The 22,938-nt window shown below is 43.3% G+C and overlaps 1 protein-coding gene across 3 annotated transcripts in view; it reads left to right on the forward strand.

The window, feature by feature from the left end:
• Window positions 1–15,242, forward strand: part of WDR11 (WD repeat domain 11) — a 55,216-nt gene extending 39,974 nt beyond the window's left edge. For 2 of the 3 annotated variants that reach the window (XM_032608518.1, XM_032608517.1), the window contains exons 17-29: window positions 2,839–2,945; window positions 3,372–3,486; window positions 3,867–4,038; window positions 6,383–6,491; window positions 7,421–7,483; window positions 8,612–8,677; window positions 9,471–9,648; window positions 10,271–10,366; window positions 10,896–11,061; window positions 11,576–11,673; window positions 12,115–12,260; window positions 13,022–13,101; window positions 14,300–15,242. In XM_032608518.1, coding sequence (XP_032464409.1) covers window positions 2,839–2,945; window positions 3,372–3,486; window positions 3,867–4,038; window positions 6,383–6,491; window positions 7,421–7,483; window positions 8,612–8,677; window positions 9,471–9,648; window positions 10,271–10,366; window positions 10,896–11,061; window positions 11,576–11,673; window positions 12,115–12,260; window positions 13,022–13,101; window positions 14,300–14,457 — 1,554 coding nt within the window. In that variant the 3' untranslated portion in view covers window positions 14,458–15,242. Of the gene's footprint in view, window positions 1–2,838; window positions 2,946–3,371; window positions 3,487–3,866; window positions 4,039–6,382; window positions 6,492–7,420; window positions 7,484–8,611; window positions 8,678–9,470; window positions 9,649–10,270; window positions 10,367–10,895; window positions 11,062–11,575; window positions 11,674–12,114; window positions 12,261–12,880; window positions 12,994–13,021; window positions 13,102–14,299 lie in introns of those variants that run through there. The other variant, XM_032608519.1, reaches the window with a different exon arrangement.
• The last annotated feature ends 7,696 nt before the right edge of the window (window positions 15,243–22,938 follow it).

Genomic DNA, 22,938 nt, shown 5'->3' on the forward strand with positions numbered 1-22,938 from the left:
AACTTTTAAGTGTAGCAAGAAAAGCTACGGTTAAAGGGTATGGGCATAAGAGTTGCAGTGTAATGAGCTGTCCTCTGGAAAGTCAGTTTGCTTTCTTAGTAATATTCAGAGCTCCTCTAGACTCCAGAGAAGGACCCATCTGAACTCCGATAGTGGCACTTGCAAATAGCTCAGTCTCTTTGTTTTCTAATCACATCACATTTGAGATTAGAATAGAAATAATCCAATAATTTTTGAGATTCTAGTTCCCCCCACCCTAAAAAAAGTTAAAAATTTTTGAACATTAGACACATGAATTTTTCTCTTTGTAACTGCTTCTTTCAGGATTATTGCACCACACAGCTACACTGTTTTATGGAGATCTGAAGTCAGGATATAGCAAGTCTCTATTCTGCCTGCCAGATCATTTTATTCCACAGCTAGAAGCAGCTTCCTCAAGGAATGACCATCCTAATAAGGATCCAGCCTTATTAGTGAAATTAGTGCGTATTTTAGAGCAGATTATTTTTAGGGAAAGAGAATTAAGCATCTACTATATAAAACATGAGAAATTGGTTTTGGTTCATTATTTTTATTTGCAGTAATCAAAATATTTTTCAATGACTAATAAATATGTAGAATTTAGGCAGAGGTTTTGTTTGTTTATTTATTTATTTATTTAATTTGCGGTACGCGGGCCTCTCACTGTTGCGGCCTCTCCCGTTGCGGAGCACAGGCTCCGGACGCGCAGGCTCAGCGGCCATGGCTCACGGGCCCAGCCGCTCCGCGGCATGTGGGATCTTCCCAGACCGGGGCACGAACCCGTGTCCCCTGCATCGGCAGGCAGACTCAACCACTGCGCCACCAGGGAAGCCCTGTTTGTTTATTTTAATCCAATATTTATCTTACCCTCCTCCCAAATGTAAAGTGTTAAACATTTGTTTTGAGTTGAAACTTCCCCTGAGTTTTGGCCCCAGAACTAACAGTATATAAAAATGGAAAAGAAGCAGAAAGCTTGACATTTTAAATTATGTTCTCATGGAGAGTTTATAGTTGACTGACTGCCTTTATTCAGAAAACCAGAATAGCAGGAGAGAATGAATATCTTTGCTTTGCTGCCAGCCTTACTTCTGATCTTTTGAACATCATATTTTACACGTAGGCAACATATCGATGTCAACTAATAATACTCTATCATAGAGTTTTAAATCTTACACTGGTTCTCTTGGGATTATTTGTAGCCACAAAGCAAGTTTGTGCCACATCCTCTGAAAGCACCTTAGACTTTCCATATGGTTTATATCCCATCAACAAGCTCTTAGGTAGAAAGGTCTGAGTTGTTTAATTGTGCAGTTGTATTAATACATCACTTGTAATTCTAAGCTGGTAACACTGCTTTCTGGGCAAATTTAAACTTTAATATTCTAATATTTAGAAATTAGAAACTAAGATTATAAAATGTAAAAAAAAATTTAAGACTGAAAAAGTAAATTTAAAGGCAAATTCTTAAGCATTCTGTTAATATGGTCAGGAGAATAGAAATAAGATCTTTATACTATACAGAACTCTATTTAACATAGCTTTCTAAGTTTTTTATTAATTGAATTCATTAAAATACTTAATCCAATTTTTTCTTCTGTTTCTTGACTAACATTATGATTTACACAGTATTTGGTGTGTGTGCAAGTCTACTAATAGCCAATTTGGCAAACCCTTGGAGCTTTCCTCCTTCTTACTATCGATGGCATGAGAGCTAAACACGTGAAGTTTTACATTGTTCTATAAATTAAGAAACAAGATTTCTTTTAATATAAGTAGAGAATAAGTAGAAAAGTAATTGAGCAATAATATTATTTAATAGCTAACATGTATTGACTGTTTACTCTGTGGCAGGCATTGTCATAAAGCCTTTACCTGTAGAAATTTATTAACACTAATAGGAACTCCTCAAGTTCTGTGAGCTTACCATACTTTATTGATGATAAATTCTAGACACAGAAAGATTAGTAAACATGCCCCAAATCACACAGCAAATTAAATGATAAAGCTTGGATTCACGCCCAGGCAGCTGACCCCAGAGCCCAGGCTCCTCGGCTCTCCATCACATGACCTCTGTGCATGTGTTAGATCTTGAAGCTCCTTTCTCCCCACTTGGATTTATTACAGTAGTGTTTCTTTCTCATACTTGTGTTTCCCTGTGTAACTTCTCTGCAGAGCTTTCTGTGAGTTCAAATTGTGCAGATGCCTTTAATACCCAGTATCTCTTCACCTTCCTTATTCCAGAAGGTATCAGTGAAGCTCTGGATCCCCTTTTTCTTCCTTTTTTTTTTAATTGAAATATAGTTGGCATACAATATTATGTTAGTTTCAGATGTACTACATAGTGATGGATCCTCTCTTTCAACAGAAAAATTGCTGAACAGTTAGCTGTGAAACAGCTTTAAGTTTCCCCCAGAATAGATTTATTTATCCTTTTGCAGTGAGGGATAACTTGGAGACAGGAGCTCTCTTGAAAGGGTGTCCTTTCCTTCTCTTTTTTTCTTCTTTTAATTTTCTTTTCTCTGAAGTAGTTCTCCCTCAAAAGACATCCCTTTTCTATAAACCTAGTTCAGATAACAATGTCTATCTAATTGAAATCTCCTGGTTCTTCCTAGTTGAAATCGAAATGCTAGGTAGCTCTCGTAGTGTCTGAACTCTGTTAGTGTTTGATGACGTTCTTACTAAAGCAAAACCATTTTTAATTAGGTTTTATTAAAATATCTTTATTATTTTATCACAGTTATTAAATAAAAATATTTCTCTGTTATGACTGCTTATAAGTGGTGAAATTGATGTGTATTTGTTGCTGTTGTTTTCTAGGGAAGTATGGGTAGTATTACCTGCATCGCTTGGAAAGGTGATACATTAGTTCTTGGAGATGTGGATGGAAATTTAAATTTTTGGGATTTGAAAGGCAGAGTATCCAGGTATGAGTCAAAAATGCAATCGTGTTATTTGGTTTAAAAAAAAAATCTCTTGGTATGGTTCCATTGGAGGCTTGTGACTTGGTAATAAGCAGGGTCACCAAATATGGTCATGTGGAGCTTGGACCATTGGGTCTCTTGTCACTGAACTTGGGAGGAAGGGCCTTGAGCCAAACTCTGGAACATTCATAGAGGACCCTTATCTGCAGGTGGCTCATGCAGAAGTCCTGGGACACTATTCCAGCCATTGTTAAAGAGCAGACACTTTCTCTTATACGTGGCCCCTGTCCCAGAAAGCAGAGATTCTCCTGTCACATCACTAGACCTTGTCAAAAACAGAAATAGAAAGAGACATTGGACATATCTCTTGATGATGAGATATTACTCTACTTCATATTGGTGTTTTGGTTTTTGTTTGTTTGTCCTCAGAGGAATACCTACACACCGAAGTTGGGTGAGGAAGATTCGTTTTGCCCCTGGTAAAGGAAACCAAAAATTAATAGCAATGTACAATGATGGAGCTGAAGTATGGGATACTAAAGAGGTAGGCCCAGCTCCACGTGGGTACACTGCAAATGAAGCTGCTGGCCACAGGAACTATGTATATTTTTCTTCCTTCTGATTCAGAAATGAAAACTATGTAATGGGTTTGTCAAGCTTATTAAAAGTTTTCTTCCTTTAAAATTTTTCTTTCACAGTATTTCTGTTTTAAAGGTGATAGCTCAACAGATTTTTAATGTTATCACTATCTTTGGGACCTTTAAAAAGCAGTCTGCATGTGGAAGGTAGACTGCCAAAGACTGTTCAGTTTTGAACGTAAACTGGACCTTTGCCACAGGCGCTGTCTTTCCTTGACTGTTTAATCCAGAATGATTAACATCTTTCTTTTCTTTGTGAAAGTGACAATCAAATTCACTCTTGAAGGTTCAGATGGTGAGCAGTTTAAGAAGTGGAAGAAATGTAACCTTTCGGATACTGGACGTGGACTGGTGTACATCAGATAAAGTGATCCTGGCTTCAGATGATGGGTGTATCAGGGTCCTGGAGATGTCCATGAAGTCCACCTGTTTTAGGATGGATGAACAGGAGTTAACTGGTATGGAGTTCTAGGGAAAGGATGCTTGGAAACCTGTCTTTATTTTGCACCAGCTGCTCTCTTCAGGGGAGAGAGATGCTTCTGTTTCATCTCAATCTTGCTTTCTAGGAATCTGAGTTTAAGAAAATATTATATATTAACTTAAAGCTTGAGTGTTTTTATTGCTGAGATGCTAGACTCTTTGTAACTGTAGACGTCAATCATTCCGTGACTCTGGTTTACCAAGCGCCCCTTCCTTGACCCTTTTCTGAGTGCTCTGTCAAAAGATCAAAGATGTTTACATTTATAAAAATGGCTTCCTCAGACTTTAGGAGAACTCATTAGAGGACATAAATCTAGTGATAAGGTGCTGCTGGCTTTTTAATAGTGAGCCTTATGTCTTTCTCAACCATGCATCATGGAGAAATCACTTTGGAAAGTGTTCTGAGTATCATGAATTTTGATGCCCATCTTATGGCTTGTTAAAGGGCCAGTCAAAACAAAATTAGATGATTGCACTACCTTACCCTTTTTTGTATGGTTTTGTATGGTTTATGCTTTGAGACTTTTTTTTCCAGAATGAAAAATATTTTAGCAAAAATAACTGTGACTGTAAAAGAAGGATGAAAAGTTTGTGAATGCACCCATCAATCTACTTGAAAATCAGACTTCCTTCATTAAGTTTTCTCCAAGCATATATTTGGTGTATACTCTAAGCTATCTGATCTGTAAAAAATTTCATTAGAGAATTGTTTAGTCATTTATTGAGTTTCATCTTAGAAACTGTCAGCTCTGGGAATTGTCTATACCTTTGTAGAGTCAATCTTTGGCACATTCAGAGGCAATAGTGTTTTGAAAACCTGCCCCTTCATGTTATATTTGTGCTTGAGGCACTACCAAGTTGTTGTTCATGTTGGCTGGGCTACCTTACATTAGGTGTGCTTTTGTTTTTGTCACTGTCCCACCCTGCCACTGTATTTGGGAACCACCATTTCTTATTCTGTAACCGTATCTGCCATCTGCTGAGGCAGAAATTGAGCATTGCATTCCCATATCTGTCCTTGAGACATCTGCCAGCTCTGCGGAAGTAACAGGACTTCCTCCTAGGGAAGGACAAGCATAGATACTATTTTAAACATAAAGTTATTAAGGAAAATGGAGGGAATTTCAAGGATGATTTTTCTTTTAGTTACTAATTCTAGGTAAAGAAGTGTGCAAATATAATCTAAATGTTTGAGAAGCTTTTCTTTGACCTTTAACTTAAAATTTGTATCTAAAAATCTCCATAGCCAGGGTACTTGTTTTTAAATTAAACTGACTCCAGAATTAGAGCCCATCATTAGCACATGTTTAATACCATACCCGAACGGCTGGCATGCAGCCAGATTTTAGATTACATTTTTCTTTTAAAGTTTTCCTAATACTAAAAAAAAAAAAAAAAAAAAAATTATTCCTATCCAATCTCTGTTGGTGTGACCTCAGCCAGAAAGGGAAAAATTTTTAAATAATAATGGGGAAAGGACAATAAAATTGTGCATATTTCCACATATTGAACTTTAAACTCAGAACAACACTCAATAAATGTTAAAGAATAAAAACTGGTGAGAGTGTAAATATGGAGTTAGGAAAAAGATGTCTGTGTTTGCTGCCAGATACGTGCTGATTTGAGCTTGGAAAAATATCAATCTGTTTGATATAATATATTCCTATTCTGAGGAATTAGAAATGTATTTTGGACTTACTGATGTTGGATAAAAATAAAATCATTTGAGGTCATGTGCAGTGATATAATATTTAATATATTTTCTTCAATTCTCCTTGATGACAAGTAAAAAAATCATAATACATTGATTCAAATACGTTTTCTTAGAATAGCTTAGATAGTCTTCTTCTTCCACCTGGCCTTTATTTACATTTGTCTGATACCTTCCCCCACCCCCCATAAAGGGGGAGGTCAGACAAATGTAGAAAATTGGAAATTGGAATCCCTGTTTTTGAGTTGGAGAATCCTTCTTGCCCACACTGCCTATTATCAGGGGCATGAAATGGCATAAAACAATCTTAATATTCTTTTTAGCAGCATCTAAAAGGAATTCAAGAGTATGAGACTTTAATAACATTTAGTATGATGCTGTTGCCAAGCACTTTAAATAGTATCACTATGGGGTCAGAGACTCTTCAATCTTGCTTTCTTCCCAACTCTTAGCCCCTGTGTCGTAAGTAGTGATTACATTGAATATACTCTGAGTTGCCACCAGACTTAAACACCATTCTCTGCTGACTTCTCTGTAAACTGTCTACAGCTGAAGCTTTATAGTAGTATAAAATTTTACTTATTAAAAGCAAAAACTGTTTTCTTGTCTAGAACCCGTGTGGTGCCCGTATCTCCTTGTTCCAAGGGCCGCCCTCGCCTTGAAAGCTTTCTTATTACATCAGCCTTGGAATGGACGGTATTCTTTAGACATTTCTCATATGTAAGTTTTTTTGCATTTTTGTTTTCCTTTCCTAATTGATTTAAGATTGAAGGACACCCATGAACCTGTCTCCAGGGCCTATAGGGATTGGAACCTTAAAACCGAGCTGAGGCAGTAATGGCAGACACACTAAAAGAATCACTGATCTGCCTCTTGTCTTCACCCCTCTGGGGACTTTGGGGAAGCGTGAGCCTGTGGACAGCTGTGAGTACACGTGCTGCTCTCAGGTGGCTTTGTGGTAGTCTTACTGTCTGAACATGGGGCATGGCATACTGAGTGTGAAGAGGGCCAGTTGAGGCCAAGAGGAATTTGGGAACAAGATTAATTCTTTTAGAAGCAGCATGAAGGGGCCTACTTCAGAGGTATTTTATGTTTTATAGTCTGCCTCATTGCAAAAAAATATTCACATTATTAGTGGTTATTAGTTAAACTACCACAGGTGTTACAGGACTTATGCCATGTGGAATGCACAGATAGGCCTGGGTTAGGGGAATTAAAAAGATAATAATATGATGAGGTATCTTTTCTCCAAGAAGTATCTACTTAAAGAAATGAATGGTCATTTTGCAGAGCAGAACAAGCAGATTCCTTTAGTCATTGCTAAGTTCCTTATTAACATGAATCTAAATCTAATAGTTTTTAGAGCTCATTGATCAATTTTCTGGTTTCTTGAAGGCCAAGGAGACTTTCTGTACTCATTTCTTGGTTTTGACTAAATAACATAAAAGCAGACCTTAAAGATGATTGGTAGGTTCCTGAGTAGACTGTTGCTGTTTTGGTCTACAACCAGGTTTTTAACCAAGGACTACAAAGAAGTTATTTCTATATTAATACAACTTTTTTTCTGGTGAAGAAATAAATCGTAAGTGAAATAAAAAAATTGTAAGTGAAGAGAAAATGAACTCATTTAAAATCTTTTCTTGGTACAGTGATTATCCAGAAAATGAAGAAATAAAGAATCTCCTTCAAGAGCAGTTGAACTCATTGTCTAAGTAAGCACTCTAGCTATGTTTTATTAGAAGATAAGAATATGAAAAAGAAAAGCATAATGATTTAGGCTTTTTAAAATTAAAATAAGCTTTGTTTTAGAAAATATTTAGTGGCCCACGGAGAGACCATTCTGTTCACAGAGGTGTGTTTCCCTTTAGAATCTTTGTCTTGTGGAAGTAAGGTTCAGATTGCTGTGCAGTGGACGTCTTATAGCTCAGCCTGCCTCCAGCACAGGTCCCCTGCGAAGCCTCGTGTTAGAGGGTGTACACAGGGCGATTCTTGTGTGTCCACTTCCCTCTCCTAAAGTGAGCTCTCTGTGTCAGGAGCTGTGTGTGCACTATTCTGGCTAAGAAATTAACATGCTCCCTAGAGCCAAGAGCATTTAAAAATATGTACTGGGAATAATATTGGAAAGGAAGTAGAAAAATATGGGTCCACAAGGAGTTCTTGGTAAAACATAACATGTTTTTGCAATCTAGACTCTGCCACAAGTATTTTAATACTTAATAAATTAACGATAATAGAATATTTTATTGATGTCAAATTCGAAGTAATTACTTTATTGTTTTCTCTCTTCCAAGGTTAGCCTTTATGTTTAAATGGAAAAGAATAGATTTAAAGACTATCTTCCCTTCTTCCTGATTTATAAATATTCTATATTTGGCTATTTTAGAAATAGCAATTTATAAGAACACTAGCCTTTCTTCCTTAAATATTTTAATTTTTGAATACGTTCAAGAATAAATTCTGAATGCATCGTCTCTAAAGTATGTACTGTTCCTGATGATTATCAGCAAAATCATTTTATCAACAATGACATTCTTGTTCCTATAGTTAGACAGCTGTTCATACTTTTAAAAACATGAGCTGAACTGCTTCAAGAAGCAAGAAGGTGAATCACAATTAGAGCCTTAAGCTGTGGTGGTTGATGGGTACTGCTTCTCCAAACCTAGATACACTCTAAGCCCTGGAAGCTTTTGCAGTTTCAGGGTCACAGCAAAGTGACTTCTTTTGTAAGTTCTAAGCATACCCTTTGGGTAGGATGTTTCATTTTAAGAGTTACTGATTTATCTCCTTTGTTGTTGGATTCAAAAATGTTGTCTTGCCTTTGTCTGGATTCCTGTCCACAGTGACATAAAGAAACTCTTGCTCGATCCGGAATTTACTCTCTTGCAGAGATGCCTGCTTGTTTCAAGGTAACTCTGTTTGAAATGTTTTGTGTAAGACACAGGGAATTTCAGGTTAACTCATTTCTTTTATTAAGGTTGTTCGTTAAGACCAGACTCTTTCGGATTTTAGAAAATATATCAGTTCATCCTTTATAGTTGGCTTACAATTAATTTTGAAAGTAGTACTACAAATAGGAAAAAAAACCCCACATTTTAAACATGAGATCTAGGCCTTCTCTATTGAAAAGACTCCCTCCTACAGACAGTGTTTTAAAGTATCAGCTACAAAGTGCATAAATATACCTATATATATTGGTGTACCAATATTGGTATTAAATGTACCAATAACTTATATTTAGAAGTAATAACCTCTACATTCTTACTGTACAGTAGAGTTGTCCCTTATAAAAAAAGACATTTCCCTCCACTCCCCAGAGAATAAATAGCATATGATTTCCACACCTTATCTAGTCAGTTATTCCAGAGGAACTTCTTCCTTAGTTGGTCCAGATTGAAAGGTATGCTAATGGCAAACCAGGTAAATAATGGCCCAGGCTTCAGAACCGTGGTGTTCCTCTTAACACAGAACAAAGGGGGATTTGGGTCTGAAGGGGCCTCATGCAGTCAGAGCCCTGTGCCGTTCGAGACCCAGTAACAGGGCTGGAGGACTTGCAGCTTCACCTCTTCCACCCAGCCCAGCACGTGGTCTTTCACATGCCAGCACCATGCTCCCAGCACTTGAAGCTACTGTGGGAAGCCCCCATCCAGGCCCCACTCTGCTGTGTGAGTTCAGTGGAAACTTTGGTTTCACCCTTGCCAGGCTTTATGGCGATGAATCGGAGCTGCACTTCTGGACTGTCGCTGCCCACTACCTGCACAGCTTGTCCCAGGAGAAGGCAGCAAGCACACCAGCTGCTAAAGAAACTGCTCCTCGAGACAGAGTGAACAACCCACTAGATATATGTTATGATGTGCTCTGTGAAAATGCTTATTTTCAGGTATTATGTTTCATATATTAAAAACCTTTAAAGCTCTGTCTTTGTAAGTATCTTAACCTTGGGAGACTTTCGCACTAAGTAAAGGTCCGTGTAATAGAAATGAGTCCCTTGGCACATTCACATAAAAAAGGATTGACTCAGTACTTGAAAAGCTCATAAATGCTTACAGAGTTTTTTAATAGACATTAAAATTTTATTAACAGTTCTAATTTTTTTTGGTCTTAAAATTTTTTTCAACTTGGTTCATTTTAATTTTCTCATTTTATTAATTTTCTATAAATAACAAACAGTTTACTTGGTTTAAATTTGCTGTTCTATATATATAAAGGTAGTTTCATAATTTTTTTAACTTCCAGTAGAGTACTAAATTACACAGAGATTTTTTTTTCCAGCTCTACTGAAGTGCCAGTTTCTGTAAGCAGGCAAACTTGCACACAGATTAGAATACATTTCAACATTTTTTCTTCTTAGATTCTTATTAAGCTGTTAGATTTCTATGAAGCTGATTAATAACCTCAGAAGTCAAAGTAATGTTTACTAAAATGACTTTAAGTATAATTTAAATAAGTCAAAAGTTTTAAAATCCAGCCTCAATTTTCTCTCTTTTATTTTTCTACTCTAGAAATTTCAGCTGGAGAGGGTTAATCTCCAGGAGGTGAAACGGTCAACTTATGATCATACCAGGAAATGTACAGACCAGCTACTTCTCTTGGGTCAAGTATGTCAGTTTTTATAACTCTTTTCATGTTTCAGGGAGTTCCTAGTTGATTAGTAATTTACAGCATTACTTATACCACACACACACACACACACACACACACACACACACACACACTATATAGTGTTTCCTTAAAAGTATAAGTATAAATTATGCTTTCTTTCGAAATAAGACCAACAAACGTTCTGAGAAAGCAAAGATATATATGGTTAACCAGCTTGTAATTTTGGCTTCCATAATGTCACATGAGGCCTAACTAGTTTTGTTTGGTTTTGGTTTTGTGTCTTTGAATTGACTGGTGCAAAGCTTACATAAGCACCTGTATAAACCAGAATGTGGTTTTACATTTGTCCTAAAGAAGCAGTGTTGTACTTTTGTTCAACTTGTGTATACGTAAACAATTGTTCACGAACATTTTTGAGAAAAGTCCTCTTTAAGCTGAAAACCTCAGTGTTCCAAATTATGAATTTTAAAAGGTTATGTTGGAGGAAAATGGCCTCGTAATTAGAAGAACTGTTTCTCTTATTAGACAGACAGAGCTGTGCAGTTGTTATTGGAAACAAGCGCAGATAACCAGCATTATTACTGTGATTCACTGAAAGCCTGCTTGGTCACAACTGTCACCTCGTCAGGCCCCTCCCAGAGCACCATTAAGCTCGTGGCAACTAATATGATTGCCAATGGGAAATTGGCAGGTAAGGCATGTTTTGGGGTATATTCGTTAATACTCTGGAAAATCAGACCCACTCCTGGAAAGTAATTGGTTATTAGGGATATTTCTTTCTTTTTTATATACACTGGAGAAAAGTGGAAAGATTATTGCTAGCAGTTGATAAGATGACCATATAATTTAGTCATCTAGACCAGAGTGCTTTTTAAAGAGTAAATGGGGCACTATTAATAATTGCCAAGACAATAGGCATAAATTGGATAAACCTGGGCACCCTAAATGCTGAAAACCAGTGAGTGAGGTAGGCTTTACTTGTTTGTTTTCTGGACTGTGTTTGTACTTCCAACCCTGTTCATTTGAGTGGTAACATTGTAAAGCCCTATTTTAATATTTTATTTTAAAATTTAAGTCAGTAATGTCTCCAATAGGTAGGTATAAAATGTCCAAGACCAGCTGAAGTCAAATGGTGGTTTTACTCTGTAGTGACTTCAGGGAGACAGCTCCAGTGTCACTTGTGGGGCTGCTGTTTTGTCTTCCAGAGGGTGTTCAGCTGCTCTGCCTGATAGACAAAGCTGCAGATGCCTGCCGCTACCTGCAGACCTACGGCGAGTGGAGCCGGGCAGCGTGGCTCGCCAGAGTAGGTGACTCTAGGAGGTGCCTTGAACACTTGGGATAGAAAGTTCAGTCTTGAACTTTGGACTCAAGATTTAGAAGCATTTTTGTGGCTGCAAAGCGGCTTTGCGAATATTTTCTTGCAACTTTCATCCTCTTATTCTTTGAGTATAAATTACATTTCTTATTGCGAATTGGAGGTTGCGTTCGTAGCAATTAAGTGAAAGCAGCTGCCTCCTCTCCCTACTGGGGTGTGAGCCCAGACTCAGCCCAGAGGTGTTGCCAGGCCTGTCGGTCCCGAAGGTGTGGGTCCCCGTCACTGCTGGTCGTGATGCTGCTGTATCAGGGGGTGTGTAATAGAGCAGAGCCGAGCTTTGTTTCATAGGTACAGATGCCATTTCGATTCAATTCTTTTCCCTTCTGTAGTGCAGGATGTCTCTGTTTTTAACGTGGGCGTCTTTCCCAGGTCCGTTTAAATCCAGAAGAGTGTGCTGATGTTTTAAAGCGCTGGGTTGACCACCTTTGCTCCCCTCAAGTGAACCAGAAGTCAAAGGCCCTCCTGGTCCTCCTCTCCCTGGGCTGCTTTTCCAGCGTGGCTGAGACGCTTCACAGGTACACCCAGTGTCCACGGCTGGTCAGGACCACCCGGGATTAACCACCTTACGCTGTCCTGAGGCTCTGCCGGGTGGAGGGTAGTCCTCAGTGTCGGGAGTGAAGGGAGAAGCATACATTTTAGGTTTATTTAAAAAAGAAACCTAAAGGGATGGAACAGTCTGTGTTTATTAATTCTTCATTTGGTCTAGGAACTGTGTTATTTTCCTACCAATATGCTAGTCACACCTAACAGGTACCTGTTTAAAAAGAATTTAAAAAGTCTTCAGAGAATTGGGGACAATTCATCTTTGAGTAGAGCAACTGAGATGAAGGCTAGAAGGCAGTAGGAAGGGTGAAGAAAGTGTGGCAAGTTGGAGGTGTCCCCTCTGAGAACCTTGAAGGGTAATTAATACTCATCACTTGTTATAGGACATTTTATTTATTTAAAATCTAAGGGAGGTAGGTTGAGGCAAATACTACAAAAGCTTACTTGTTAAATCTGGGCAGTGGGTACGTGGATACTTGTCCTATCTCTGTAGATTTCTGTGAAATTCAACGATTTCACAGATTTTTTTTAAGTATTAATAAAAAAGAGTGGGAGGTTGGGGCGTGAGAATTCTCCCTTCCTTTCCTCTAAGCCGGGGCTGAGAACGGTGTGACTTACGCAGCACTCGGGCTTCCGGGGAGAGTGTGTACAAGTCTTTACATAGAAACACACCCTGGGACGGTTCTCTCAGATACCATAAATTACAGCACCTAACTCGTGTTCTGTTGAGCAGCATGAGGTACTTCGACAGAGCGGCTTTGTTTGTGGAAGCTTGTCTCAAGTACCGTGCGATTGAAGTCAGCGAGGACACAGATATCCTTTGCCGGGACATGTGTGCTGAGGAGGAAGCAGATGCCGTAGCGGGTTTTAGAATCTCTCTCGGTTGTGCTGCCGGGGAAGAGCTATTCTATCGAGAAAGATCTGTATTCTGACCCTCCAGAGCCAGGAAAGAGGGAGAAACGAGAGGGACGGAATCAGAAAGAAGGTTGTTGCACCACCGGCATCAGCTGTGAGATAGACGGAGGGTCAGGAAGGGCTGTAAAGGGGAGGGAGCCCGAATTTTGTAATGTTTTGTTTGAACTTAAAAAGAAGATAGAGGAAGACTAGTTTAGGAAAGGTAAAGGAGGCTGCTACTGGAATAAATGCATATTGGAATAGAATAAAAAGAAAGACTTGCTGTTATCCATAGGGACAGTCTAACATGGAACAAGACACAGCAGCACTTCAGAGAGACGTGTCGTGCAGGCAGGTCACTGTGGTCCACGTATGACCAGGAGCATTTCAGTTCTTCTACACGTCACTTGAGTCACGTGTTTCTTTGAAAAGAATGAGCTTGAGAATCCAACTCCCAGGTCCTTGTTTTTGCAGAGGCCTTGTTGTTATATCATTGCACTTTTTCTTGAATTGTTATATTGTGGCCTCATTTCTACATGTCACGGTTTTGATTTTCTGTATAATTTTTTACAGAAAATTAAGCTGAACTCAGTGTCATATATCTAGGCACTGGGGAAGTTGGCTCTAGTTTGAAGGAGCCATTTTGGATATCAGAACACAGTGGAACAGGGCTGTCTAAAATCCCAACACCCAGCTATCTGGAGCTCTTGCCTTGGGGCAGGCTTTGTAAATAGAACCTCTCAGTGAAGCTCATCTGCCTCTTAAACCACCAGCCTCTCCGACTTTCAAATGGCATGAGGGTATGCACGTGAGTTTCACTTCTGTCATCCTTCTTTCTCCAGTCGTTAAGTGCATTTAGACCTTGGAGAACCTGGGAGGATGTTAGTTGGGTCTTGTAGAAGGACAGGCTCTGGGCTCAGCTGGTGCAAGTGCAGGGACATTACACACTGAAACATCGCCTCCCCCCGCCAGGAGTTGCCCTCCCCCAGGGAAGAGGTACGTGTGCTTCTCCCGTGCTGCCCTCCTGTGGACACTCCAGCAGAGCTGGTCATTGTTTCTGGCCTGTGGGCAGCTGGTGGAGCCCTTTTTGCCCTCCTTTTCCTTAACTGTGGTTTACAGAAACTCATCTCCGCTATATATGCGGATTATGCCCGAAGTTTGAAGAACCTCGGTTTTAAACAGGGAGCGGTGTTTTTTGCTTCAAAAGCTGGAGCAGCTGGCAAAGACTTATTGAATGAGCTGGAGTTTCCCAAGCAAGAACTGACTGAAGAGTGACAGGTCAGCATGTACCATGGCACGCGGCCTCGCGAGCAGTCGGCCGGGCGTTGGTCTGGCTGTGGACGGTCACAGCCCAGGCTCATGACGATGCCGTCCCTGCCGGGGTCCTGTGGGCTGTTTCACTACATGTGCACAGAGTATGTGAACATTTATGCTGTCAGGAGCAGGTTCTAGGACCTGTATTTATCTCAGACAAAGATGGGAATGCTTCAGATTTTGAAAGTATAACATTTTATACTTTTGGAGACAGTTTTAAGAGTCCCTGGAAACACTTTTAATTTTTTTAAAACTTAAGATCCAAGCAACTGAATTGCTTTTCTCATTGACTAGATTTAAATCTATAGTAAAAGGAGTTTGTGAGACCTATTCTGAAATCTGTGCTTTGCCTGTGTTTATATACAGTCATTCCAGGTACAAACAGAGCAGAAACATTTAAGCAGTAAAGGTGACTTACCATAGCATTCCTTGTTTTCTTACCTTGAAAACAGAACTGTTGATTTCCTGATTTAGGCAGTTGCTAAATTTTGTAATTTCAGGTTCATAGGCTCATAGAGAAATTGTAAGCTTTATGTTTTGTTCCAGTATGTGGAGTCTTGTATATTTTGGATTTTAACTCCAGTGATGTGTTACAGTAACCTCCTCTCTGAAGGCACTGTTCTTTAATATTCTTTGTTTTCTTCCAATGACTGAACTATATGAGGTGTGACTGTTATAAATTATTGCTAAAAATTTAAATGTGTATAATTTACAGAAATGATAAATAAAAAGGGACTTCATCCCAGCCAGGCCTTTGTGTTCTCTGAGCTGCTGCGCACCAGGCCGGGTGCTGGGCTGGTGCCTCAGGAGTCCGTCGAGCTGCCGGCCCTCCAGCATCCGAGCCGCTTTGCTGAACCCGGAGAACCTGGGCTGCGGGGGCTCGGGCCCCAGCATAGAGCTGCCTCTGAGTTCCTGGGTGGGCAGGGCTCTGCTTGTGGCTCTCAGAGGTGAGGAAATGGCCTTCCTGTCTTCTCCTCCTGGATGTCCACAGTGGCACGTATCGTGACACCCACCAGGAGGTGTTTTTAGATAAAATCGTAGTCTCTACCCTTAGATATCAATCAGTCTGCCCCATCGGACAAGGAACTGAGATCCATGGAGAGGAAGAGCCTGTCCTGGGAATGCTTGTTCCCAGGCCAGTGCTTTGGCTAAATGTCCTAGAAGAAACCCAGGACCCATTCATTGGTCCTGTGATTGGCTAACCTTCTTGCCCTTTCTTTGCCTAGGTAGGTTGCATAGAATTTTTGAAGGCCATGGGCAAACCCAGCTCTCTTTATATTGTTTATTAGTTCAATGCTTGTCAGGATAGACTTTATTAATTCAACCGTCAACTAGCTAAAGGAGAAAAGAATGCTGGCCTTAATAAGCAGAGAGAAAAAAGAAGAAATTCCAGCATAGGGCATCTTGAAAGTTAAATGTGCTTTGGATTGGAGGCCAGCAGATAGGCAGTGAGCTGTTGCCTGACTGTGGGAAGGGAGGAGCGGACCAGGCGCAGCTCGGCAGCAGCTGAGCAGAGAGGCCCGAGAGCCTGGAACATGTCACAGACCGGCTGGTGAGGATGGCAGCCAGTCTGTGTCAAGCCGCCCCTCTGGTGAGCATTCGAATTCAAGGGCAGCTGAATCACACTCACAGTCAGTCTTTCTGAACCTCAGCTTGCCTTTCCACAGAAGGTCTTTAAGCACATTGTGTTATCAGTGCATTAGCAAAGGAGGCTTCGCTTCCCAGGGTGACACAAGCAGCGGGAATTGGGAAGGAGATTGACCGTGACTTCAGGTCAGCAGGTGTCTCCCTGTGCAGATCCCCACAGGTGTGCTTGTCAGGCCCTTGGCCCTTCCCTTGGCAATGAAGGAAGCCTGGGTGGAGGGGAGAAACCTGGTCTGGTGGGCAGGGGCTTCTGTGCAAGGGAGGCCCCGTGTGAGACCACTCCTCTGGCTGCTCTCGCAGAGCCATTTCCTGTCGCTCACTGTTACCTTTTTCCTGTTCCGTTAGTAATCGTTCTGCGGGTGGTGGCATGCTCTCGGCCAAGGTGGAAGCAGAACCTTTTGTTCTTCTAAAATAGATATCAGAGCAGCATCAGTACAAGCTTCATGTCCCTCCCAGACGCAACTCATCAGAAACTCTACAGAATAGACCTCACCTCGATATGAAAACAGCTCCTCTCTCGACTGTTCGTTGCCTGGAGATTTCGTCTTGCATGAAGACAGCATTAGGTTTCAGTGACTCCTCAGCTCGTGGTCACCCGTAGTATTGCATTCTCCTCGGCAGCACTTCATGATTGACGTGAAGTGTTCAGGTACAAACTTGTAGTCATGCTAGAATAAAAGAATTCTGCAAGGCAGAAATGACAGACAAGTGAGAATATTCTTTGAGCCAGTGGGGCTCTGTTTCTTTGGGATCTATTTTAGAAGAACAAAAGCTTCTGCTCCCATCTTGTGATGGATTTGACTGACTCAAAACAACTTGTGAATGAAAGAAGTCTGTCAGTTAAAATGTAAAGGGATTTTTAATTGGTTATACTTGAAGGTGCTGGTGTTTTAAGAGAAGAAAAGGGAAGGAGCTGGGCTTTAGGAATGCAGTTCTCCTGAGAACTGCTGGAATCCAATTAGATGGGCAGGCCCAAAGGGCACTCGGATGGGCAGATTGCCCCACTTGCCTTTCTTGTCCTTAAAGGCTCCTTGCATGTGTTTGCTCCGTCAGCCATGCTGGGCCCACGCAGAATAATGCCATGAAGGCCCCACTTCTCTCCCACTCAGATTTTCAGTGACTGCGGCTCTCAGATGAGTCCCTGCAGGCATTTTGCCTCAGCATTTGGCTCTCAAACCGAAAAAGGCCAACTAAACACCACCGACCCTCCTTATTTTTTTCAGTGACATTGAGAAATATGACTTAGTCAAGGTGAAAGTAACTGTCCTAAGTACAAGAGAAGGAAAGACACTCTAGGTTCCGTAGGTGATTTGGGTTTGATATTTAGCTTTTCCATCTTCCATATTTATTTTTAGCAAAGCCAAGTGCAGTTAGGCAATAAGGCTGTTAAAAACCCTGTGATGTACAGCTTCAGAAAGATTGAACAAATTAGTTAAGACTTTAAGGTTAGATAAAAAGACATTCCTCAGTCACCGCCTTAAAAACGTTGCTTGAGTCCGTTTTCTCTCGCGTTGACTGTCTTCTTGAAACTGAAGTCGGTGGGCTGGTGTGGGGCAGCAGTGCGGGCTGGTGGGGAGCGGGGGCAGGTGGGTGGGCTGCACGGGAAGGGGCCCCTGTTCCGGGACATCCTCAAGATGAAGAGCTGAAAGTATGGCCTGCAGACCTGCCTGTTCTGTAAACAAAGTTTTACTGGAACAACCATGACCATTTGTTCAGTGTCTGTAGCTGCTTTCAATTCAAGAGATTTGAGTATTTGCAACAGATACTCTATGTCCTATAAAACCTAAAATATTTACTGTCTGGCCCTATACAGGAAAAAGTTTACCCACTCCCACTCTAGGTCCATAATGCCAACTTGAGATGAAATTTCAGATGTCCAGTTGTCTTTTCCGGGTACAGATCAGTGATCCTTCTCTGACTAGGTACACTAGAACTTAGCTCTTTTCAGAAACATGTTGTTATAAGCGTCATCGCATCCTGCTCCTTTATGGGCCCCAGTTCCCATGGCAGTGGGTCTAGGAAACTACGTACAACATGTATCATCTGGGCTGACCTTAGTCTTATTTCTGACAGTTCTGAGATAAATAGGTGGTATATATACATCATCAATCAATGATAGATGACATCAGCAGACGATAGAAAATTTATATCCAAGAGCTGTTTCATTACCAGCAATTTTAAGCAAATCTCAGTCTTACTCCAGACACCTCCTAACATGTTCTGCTATAATAAGACCTCATTTTATTCCAGTATTTTGACATTCTACCATCTAGAACTTTCATGCTTCAGGCAGGGTGGAAGATGAAAAATCGTTACACCCTAAGCCTGTGGTAGGCATTACTGTTGCTGACGTGAGTTCACAGGGTACAGGTACAGATGTTCTGGACAGAAACCCTGGGTGGGGGAAGTCTCAGCAACTGATGACTCAGGCTTTGTGTAATCCCATATGGATGAGCCAGAAAGTGCGGTTATCAAAAGGGGAGGATGGATAAGCCTGCAACCTAATCAAATGGAAAAGCTCAACTGAGGAGGAAACTGGCAAACTGTAAGTTGGCACAGATACATTGTGGGAGGGAGTGAGGGAAGGAGGAAGGCCTGAGGAACGAGATTTCTTAAAGGCTGATTTGGGGGGAAATGATTCGGATCGTTTTCTTAAGAACCATCTGTCCAACAACAAAATTTAGTTCTGTGGATTAGGTTCACTTCCCAGTGGTCTCGAGTGCGCATCGGGAATGTAATTGAACAATAGGCCCTTGCATGTCTTAAGTTGCTAATATCTGTCAAGAGTAGGACAAGAAAAATAGACCGTGTCCCGTGAAGCAGCTGGAAAGCTGCCCTATAGAGGATCGTGTTCTAGCAAGAGTCTAGCATTAGTTAATTCAAGGGATCTTAAGAATCTGATTTAAGTTTGTGCTCTTGGCAATGCCATTGCACATTGCAGAGGGTCTGCTGGAGCCACACTGGCTAGCAGAGTAACTGTCAGCCAAGCCTTGGGTTTTGCTTTTTGCTTTTGCAAACCTGCTCAGCAGTGGTTCTGAACACCAGTGCCCGAGGTGTGGAACAAAGAGGAAAGTGTGGCCTCGGGATGGCATGTCCGTGCCATCTAGCTGCCTGACATTGGGCAAGCTGTCACCTGAGCCTCCTTTGTAAGAGGGGGATAATATTGCCTGCCTCCCAGGGTGGCTGAGAGAAAGATGACAGATGGGAGGGCTCATTAGTCCAGAGGATGCCCGAGTCCTTAGAAGTTATTCAGGAACGTGTGTGTTCTGTCTGCGTCGCTGCTCATGGGAAGATGGATGAGACTTGTCAGCTTTCGTTCAGGACGGGGAGTCTTGCTTGTGAGACACAGACCAGCAGGATTAGAACAGGCCGGGAGGAAGGGGGAGAAAAGGAAGACGGAAAGTGGCTCTTGGCATCCCTAACATCTGTTGCGCACTCTGGCATCGCGGAAAAACTTGTTCTGAGCAGAAAGAACTTGATCTGGAGCCAGGGTGGACCACCTTCTCTCCATGAGGCATCTCCAGAAACTTGCTCCGTCCACGTCCAGCAGTTCCTCCCTGACCGTCTCCCCCATACGCAGCAAGTCTTCTCCTGCCTGAGATTCACATCACCTTCCTCCACCCCAGCCCTCTGCTGCCTCCCCAGCCCCTCCCTGCCCTGTCCTTACCCGTGGGAACTGCCAAGCTCCGAGCGTGGACTGAGCCACCACCTTCTGTGGGAGGCACTTCCCTACAACTGGGTGAGGCTGGGATGGAGTAGAGAAGTGAAGAGCAGCCCTGGGCACGAGGGGACATTCACCCCCGACAGCGGAAGGACTAAACAGAATCCACCGGGAGTGGCCGTGAAAGGACACACGGCCAACAGTGGAAGACAAACCAGGAAAGGCGCACAGCAGGTGCAGTGGGGTTCAGAAAGGACAGGGAGCAGGTGACTCACTGGGGCCTCCTGGGGAGTAGGTGTCAGCATGGCCCTGAAAGATGGGCAGGAATGAGCCCAGCCGGTCCAGGCAGGTGAAAAGCGCAAAGAAAGGTGTGGTTGTGGAAACTGACCTAGAACCAACACCAGCAAATGGTTCCATTTTTCAGCAGTGTTGGATACGTCCCCTGGGGCTAGGTGGGAGGAGCGTGTGGACCAGCTCAGGCGCCCGTGAGGGCCCAGCTGGGGCCCGGCCCTGCGCACTCTGCTCACCAGAGAACCGGCCAGCGGCTCCCATCAGTTGCTCCAGGTAGCGGGGGAGCTGCGTTCTCAGAGCTGCACCGCTGACGGTGGGTGAGAAGGAAAAGGCCGGAGCTTCTCTGTCACCACGTATAAACCCAGGAAAAAACATTTTGGCCACTTCTTGAAGAAAAAGGTAAGACTCAGCAGCCCTGGTTTCTCACCTGCATGGTCTAAGGGCTGCACTGTGTACTGTAAGTGCCACAGAAGGCACTCTCCCCCCAGTTCAGCCAGAGAAAGCAAGTCACTGTCAAATCTTCCATTGCTTTTGATATCGCTCACCTTGCACCAGTGAGCAAAGGAACACACACACGTACACCAGGGAACTTGGAAACGACCAGCAATGTCCAGGTCAACGGCTGTTTTTCTCTAGATGTGCTTGTGGTTATGACATTTTAAAAATGAAAGCACACAGTGTTGCTGTATTTTTGACTAGTTGGTTAGTATTGTTTGGCTGGTTCCTGGGACAGAATGAAAAGTACCCATACTTCTGGTGTTGCACAAAGAGCTGTGAGCAGCTGGATTTGTGTTGCTTGATTTTTGTAGATGAGGTTCAGATGGACCCAAACTTTTTCTTTTACGAATGACTGGGATCCACAGGCTCCAGGACAAATTAGAAAGTCACTCATAAGTGCCAATCAGACTGGGGGTGCAGTGCTGAAGCCCACCCTGCGCAAGGGGGTCCATGGTCACATGTTGGTGGCAGGTCAGGATAGTGCACAGGCCTTTCACTCCATCCTGTTCTAACTTTTACATTCCCTCCTGGAAGGGAATCAGGCTAGGTGGGGCGCTGGGGGCCTCTGGACGGGGTATGCGACGGACACGGGTAGTTTCTGAGTTGGCCCCCATGAGTTTGGAGAACCCTCCGTGTGCAGCTGGAAAAGGGAGTTCCCTACAAAGATGTGACCCCAGGGCCCCCAAACATCTATTCAGAGACAGCAGATAATTCCTAGTCTGCACCTCTTCAACCAGGCTTTAAACAGAGAGCTCCCGTCCCCTTTCCGCTCATGGATCTTGTGCCACGAAGGGCTCACACTCCTGAGTGCGTTTGAGTCACCTGATTGGGGGCGGGCGAGGGCAAAAGACACAGCTTCCCGAGACCTTCACCCGGGACCCTGTGCATCAGGTCTGGGGGCGGCCCTAGGATCTCACGTTAAACCCAGGCTGGTCTTCTCCATCCATACCTGGAGGATCACGGAGCTGAGGTTCAGTCAGGGGGGATGCAGGAAAGGGGGCACGGGCCCACCCACCCCCATGAGGAGGCTTCCTACGTTCTGGTAAATTCCTCCAAGTGTCTCCTAGTTCCCTGACATTTTGGAGGCCAGGACAAGAGTAAAAGTGGAGGCCCCATACCATGTGTTGAGTACTGTCATTAATCAAGATAATAAGGTGTTAGATAAAATGTGTTATTTTTCTACCTTGATAAACATCTTCCGCGTCATCTGGAAGGTGAGGTTTGAACTTAAGAATTGCAGGAGTGGCCCGTCAGAACGCGGCGGGACGGGGAGCCGGGCTGGGAACCCCCCCGGAGGTCCACCCCCAGCTCTCTCCGGGGCTACAAGGGGTCTTGCTGCACATATGTGTGTTCCCACCAGCCCCACGTGTCCAAGTCCTGTCCACGACCCCACCTCCACTGGGCTCATCCAGCCGCGCTCCCGCCCACAGGGAAAGGGACGAAGCGGGAGAAGCCGGCACCACACAGACCCGGAGCTGGTTCAGGGCTCTGCAGACTCAAGATGACCTCTGCAAGGACAGGACTCAGGACCCAGGGAAGTACCGCCTGCGCCCAGAGAATCCGGCCCACAGACGGGACATGGCCCCAAGGGCAGAGCAGGTCCCCGTTCCTGCCTGGGTCTCAGACAGGACAGCCTCAGGGCAGCAAAGCCTGCCCTGGAAGGCCCAGGGCTCTGCACTGACCACTGTGCTTCGCTCCTCAAAGGGCCGGGCTCCCAGGACCCCGCTCGGTGCAGGCGCCCATCAGACCATGGGCTCCCATCAGCTACCAAAGTAGAATGTGGACCTTCAGCTGATTCCTGCAGGCAGGAATAGAGGAAATAGACGCGGGGTCCAGGAGGCTACTGGGGACCCGTGGGGCTCTAAGGAGGTTGACAAAGCCACTGAGTGCCACCACCCCTGCGCAGCCCTAGGAGGCTTTCAGAGGCCCTGGAAAGAGACGGCCAGCTCCACCCGCCACTGCCAAGGAGACGTCTGGGCCTAGGAGTCTCTGTGCGCTCAGGTGCCTCCACCACGCCAAGCATGGGACCCGGGCCTCCGCCCAGGCTGGCCTGGGCTATGACAAGCTACGGGGGAACTGGCCTGCTGAAGCTACACGGGCTTTGGGTGCCCACAGCCTGACTGCGAGGGCTTTCCAGGACCTCAGGGAGACCTGACAGGACTGAACAGGCTGCTTAGAGACAGGGCTGCAATTCCCCCAGAAGATTCTAGTTCACATTAAAGTGTGATAAACACAACTTAGAAAATTCAGTCAATGGATATTTACAGAGAGTCCCTTCCCTTGGCACCATCGGACTCCTGTCCCCTGTGGCCGAGAGAAAGCCAGCTCTCCCTCCCATTTTCCCTCCC

The sequence above is a fragment of the Phocoena sinus genome, chromosome 16 (genome assembly GCF_008692025.1).
Source record: "Phocoena sinus isolate mPhoSin1 chromosome 16, mPhoSin1.pri, whole genome shotgun sequence".
Lineage (NCBI taxonomy): Eukaryota > Metazoa > Chordata > Mammalia > Artiodactyla > Phocoenidae > Phocoena > Phocoena sinus.